General features: G+C 38.5%; 1 protein-coding gene across 5 annotated transcripts in view; it reads right to left on the bottom strand.

Annotated features, from left to right (window-relative positions):
• The window catches only part of LOC107099602 (glutamate receptor 2-like), a 104,228-nt gene that overhangs the window by 59,149 nt on the left and 39,855 nt on the right, over nt 1–5,224 (bottom strand). For all 5 annotated transcript variants that reach the window (XR_001481968.1, XM_015397802.1, XM_015397801.1 and 2 more), the window contains exons 7-11: nt 5,003–5,161; nt 4,691–4,858; nt 2,440–2,544; nt 2,256–2,363; nt 362–425 (exon numbers count right to left, since the gene is read on the bottom strand). Coding sequence is in view for 4 of the 5 variants with exons in the window: in XM_015397802.1 (XP_015253288.1) it covers nt 362–425; nt 2,256–2,363; nt 2,440–2,544; nt 4,691–4,858; nt 5,003–5,161 (604 nt within the window). In the remaining variant the exon portion in view is untranslated. The remainder of the gene's footprint in view (nt 1–361; nt 426–2,255; nt 2,364–2,439; nt 2,545–4,690; nt 4,859–5,002; nt 5,162–5,224) is intronic.

Raw genomic sequence — 5,224 nt, 5'->3', positions numbered from 1 at the left:
CATCCGGGCGTAACTTATTCCAGAGTCTCACGGCAGCAACTGCAAAAGCCTGATCACCCCACAGTTTATACTTTCACCTTGGGACTTCTAAGACCAGCTGAATAGAAGACTGCATTAACCGGATTAAAGTTAACATTTTGGCCAAATAATCTGGGGCAAGACCATTTAAAGCTTTAAAAAAACAATAAAATCTATTCTTAAATGCACAGGGAGCCAGTGCAGGGGGTAAAGAGCGGGGGTGATTTTCACACCGCTGGTTTTATTTGTTAAAAAACGAGCAGCAGCATTTTGAACAAGCTAAAGAGGTGAGATGGACGTCTGCCATGTAAAGGACATCCCTAAGAACAACCAGGGTTCATACCTTCATAACGGTCGTTGTCTTGAAACAGTTCAGCGTTCTTCTTTAGCATCACATAAGGAGCCTCCTATGAACACAAACACACACGATGAGCAGGAACAGCATATCTGCTTCATTCAGGACAAATACCAAAGCCAGAAAAACTAGGGTACAGCTTATTATTTGATGCTAAATAGTTTTATTATGTTAAATGTTTGTCTATTATTAATCAGTAAGGCTGTTTAGTTTCCCTAAACAGTTTCACATTTAAAAATGAATGGATCTTTATGATGATCAACAGATTCAAACAGCTGGATTGGCTCCTGTTGCAGCATTGGAGAGCATGGGGACCCTGCTGCAGGGACAACTTTAACTATGCTATATCTGACTGATCTGGATAGAGCAGGTGGTTAAAACCAGCAGATAGGAAGGAGCCCTTGGACCGCTGCCTGGGATGGGACTGGGAGAACCGTTTACAATAGAACCAGAACCCATGCAGGAGTGCACAGCAAAAACGATCTAGAGGTAATTTGTAAATTAAGTGTATTTACCCTTAAGTTGAGTAGGTAAGTAAAATTAAAATGTAAATTGTCTTGTTCCATTCGCAGCGTGTCTTAGATGTTGATAGAGCTGGTTGTTAAAAGCAGAGAGGATTGGTAGAGTTACTAATCAACCCAAAGCTTCCAGCTCACCAACGCGGCTCCATTAAAAACTCATAACCACAAATCAGACAGATTAAGATTTCATTTCTCCAACTCTTTATTCGTTCCTACACAGAATCCTAACGTTTGTTTGCATGCAAAGCCTGGCCTGTGAGGCCAGTCTGTTTATTAGCAAGATAAGGAAGAACCTTTGCTTCAAAAGTCAGATTTAAAGAGTGTTTAATCAATAAGAGATCACCTGCACGGCCACCTTCACCTGTTCAACCTCACAGTAAGCCTGTGGTCGACAACTAGACCCTTTTATTGAGATCAGACATTTTCCAAATCACAGGAAGTATTTCCGTGAAACCTGGGGCTATATTAACCTGAATAAAACAGCTAAGGATCTCTTAGATTACTGCACCCACCTCCAATCAAAAATTCCTCCTGAGGAAAAAAGTATTCAACTATGCAGTTCAGTTAAAAAAAACATCTATCAATTCTGCTCAGCCAGCTTTAATTTTAGTTTGCAAAGTGAAAAGAGAAGAAGACAACCACCCTGACAGCATGACGTTCAGCTCTGTTCTGCCTAGACAGCGTTTGTCTCTCACTAATTAACCCTGCAGAAAGGCTGTGAAGGTCTCCACACACTGAAAAAATAATGCTACCACATTTAGCATTTACTTAATCATATTTAGTTACTTTAACACAATTGTTTTATGTCCTAATCTGCTAACATGAAACACCTGTGTTAAAGTAACTAAACCTGATTAAGTAAATATTTTTTACAGTACACGTCTCTACCCAAACAAAGAAATAACTCATAATGTTATGAAATAATTCCAGAGAAACAGTCAGAAACATTCCTAACAGGATAAAAAAACTTCTCTCGCTTAGAAACTTTGTGGCCTTGCAGCTCTGGGGCCTAAATGAATGAAACGCAGCTCTAATAATCAATAATCAAAAAAGGGAATTAATAGGAGATTTTTTCCCACCATAGTTGCCAGAGGGCGCTGTTCTAATATCAGTTTGGCAGATAAAAAAAGCTGTTGTTAATAAACAGAACTCCTGTCTGCACATTAATAAGTGTAATATTCAGTAAAGTAGGTATGTGTGGAAATAAATAAAAATTAACTGCCTGTTTTTTAAAGACAATATTGAGACAAAAACATAAAGATATTAGCAAATTGTTCTGCTCTGAAATAAAGCCAGCTATCTGTTGGCTGCCTACATGCAGCTTCATGCATGGGAACTGAACCAGTGGAAGCAGGTGTTACCAGTATAGTTGTAACGATGACGGTCTTGTTCTCCATTCCCATTGTGTCGTTATTGTAAAGCTCAGACTTTGTCAGCACCATCCTGTCCACTTCATTCCAGTAGCCGATCTGGAAGCAAAAACAACCCACCAGTTATTATTTCATCCTGCCTAGAAACGCTGCACACAATAAATGAGTCAGTTACCTTGACAGGTCCGTTGTTCTTCAGCTCCATGATGGTCACCGAGTAGTTGATCCGCTTCCCATACTGGTCAAACTGAATGTTTCCAGTTAAGCCATCTGCACGTACCTGAAGACACCAAATGATCAGAGATGGAGCTGAATATCTCTGCAACACCAAGAACTGAGGGCAGCTTATTTTTTAATCAGGTTTATCACTGAAATGGATGAAAGGACAGAAAATATTGTTATCATCTCAAACTTAGAGATATTCAACATCTTGCTCTAAAGTATAAAAACATAAGTTTACTGCAATCAGCCTCTGCAAAGCTGAGAAATAATTTTATGAAGGTGGGAAGCAAGGAGTAGAGAACCAGTGGGACCTTGGACCTACCTTCCTCTGATAATCAAACAAATGAAATTAAATTAAATATCATGATCATACTGAACTTTTAGCTCAATATTAGGGATTTAATTCTAATCCACTCCATTTAAATGCAGATAAAGAAATGGAACGGCAATTGTTTTTGTTTTTTCCTTTTACTTAAAGAGATAAATGAACAGGAAGTGTACCGTTTGTTTTCTTTAGTGTTTGTGTTTTACAGTCAGATAAGAAAATATGAAATGAAAATAAATAATTAAAATTATACAAAGGAAGACTTGTTTCATATTTTGTTTGTGCATCATTTTGGACTTTCTGGTTGAACCTTAAATCATGGTTTTAATGTCCGGCACATCAGTAGCAAACATCTCAATGTTTTCCATCTTATTTACTGGATGTTTAAAATTTTAAAGAGTCTTGGAAAGAACAGAAATACAGCATGTTCTGCAGATGGAAATGCAGAGAAGAAATCATTGCATGTATGAACAAAATGTTCTTTGGCTGAATAAAAACAAAGTTATAGTTTTTGGACCAAAGGAAGAGTGTTAAAAGTTAGCTCTTAGCTTTAGTTATGGACTTAGACCTTAAACCATCAGAGGCTCATAAAGACAGGAACAAAGTCGGCCTACGATCAGCTGAAGAAGAACATCTCTAGTATTAAAGGACTACTTCCTGCTTTGTTCATTTTTGGTAGAATTGATCCCTGCAGTGGTGTCTCTACAGGTTTGGGTAAGAAGTTGATTAGACATCTGCAGCTGATCCAAAATGCTGCTGCCAGCATCCTCATTAGAACCAAGAAAGTAGAGCACATCAGCCCAGTTCTAAAGTCCTTCACTGGCTCCCTGTAGCTCAGAGAATAGAATACAGACCTGTTGTCAGGAGGTCAACAGCCAGACCTCTCAGTTCTACTGGATCAAATCTATTCTGCAGAACCAGAACCCCAACTAAACCTGAAGAAGCAGCTTTTAGTTTTAATTTCTCACTAATCTTGAACAAACTCACCCAAATGAAAATGCTAAAGTTCATCAGTTGCTTAAACTCAAGATTAAACAAGTATTTTTTTCATTGTGACCTTTGTGTATGCAATCTAAACTTTATTAGTTATGTTTGTAGTTAAAGTTTCATTTTATTGTTAATCATTAGATTTTTCATTTATTATAATAATTTTATCACTTTAGAAATTTAAGTTCATAGAATTGAATAGAATAGAAAATCCCTTTATTGTCCCACAATGGGGAATTTACGGTGTTTACAGCAACAAGAAGATTATAGAAAAAAATCACTCAAATGTGGACCTTAGAAAAATGTATAAGAATAACATAATAGTGAAGAAGATAAACAATAAAATAAAAAGTGTTTTAACAATATAAAACTGCGCCTGGAGAATGAATACTCAATATGCAGCTATGGACATTTTTACAGTAATAGATATTTGAAAATAGCAGCAACATGAGAGATGTGCAAAATGACAGCAGCAGGTTATTTAACTGACTAAGCATGAAGGAAATAACTTATTGAGGTTGTTGGGAACAGTGGTGGTTCTAGAGTCTTCTAGCTGCTGGGAGGAAGGATCTGTGATAACGCTCCCTGGTGCATTTAGGGTGCTGCAGTCTGTCACTGAAGGAGCTCTCCAGTTCAGCACCAGCTTTATGCATGGGGTGGGAGACATTATTCAACAGAGATGTTCATTTAGTTATAATCCCTTTATCCACTTTAATTATTCCTGTTTATTAATTCTCTAATTAGCTTTATGCCAGTGCAATGTCTCTCAATCTCTCCTGCCTAATTTGTTTATAAGTTCAGCATGTTGAATTGTTTTACTCCTGGATTCTACTATATAAATAAACCTGCCTTAGACCTTTCCCATCGTAAGAACTGCCCAGTCCATAGCTACCTGTTTCAGAGCCCGTTCAATCTCCACGCCTTGTGCCCAAGGCACTGCTGGGTTAGCTAGGCAGTCCCCACTGTTGCCACGGCGACTCATGTCTATCCTCTGCTTGTGGAGGAAGCGGAATGCCTCAGTCATCACATGGACTGCATCATAGGTGAGGGCTGAGGTGTACTATAAGAGAAGAGAAATCATGACTTATTTGCAGCGTATCTCTGTGACGCGCGTAGCAACGGTTTGGAAACCTGGATGGAGAAAAACTCCTGAAAGACAGAATCTTCCCGGTTTCTAGAGCAACAGATGATGGATGTTTCTTACTCTGATTCGTGAATCTGCACCCGGATACTCTTTCTCCTCCAGAGCTTCCCACCGTTGGTCAAACTTTGCCACCACAGGATCATCAAAGTCGACTATCTGAAATCCAGACACGTTTGCGCCGCCATATTGGATTTTGGAGAGGTCGCCATCCAGAAATCCCTGGAGGAACACAAACAATGAGAATTATCAGTTATGTTGATCTCTGTTTAATTCCTTTTATAA

This window comes from Cyprinodon variegatus, unplaced genomic scaffold, assembly GCF_000732505.1.
Source record: "Cyprinodon variegatus isolate N-32 unplaced genomic scaffold, C_variegatus-1.0 Scaffold887, whole genome shotgun sequence".
Lineage (NCBI taxonomy): Eukaryota > Metazoa > Chordata > Actinopteri > Cyprinodontiformes > Cyprinodontidae > Cyprinodon > Cyprinodon variegatus.
Note: the sequence above shows the minus strand (reverse complement) of the source record. Positions and strands in the feature narration are given on the sequence as shown.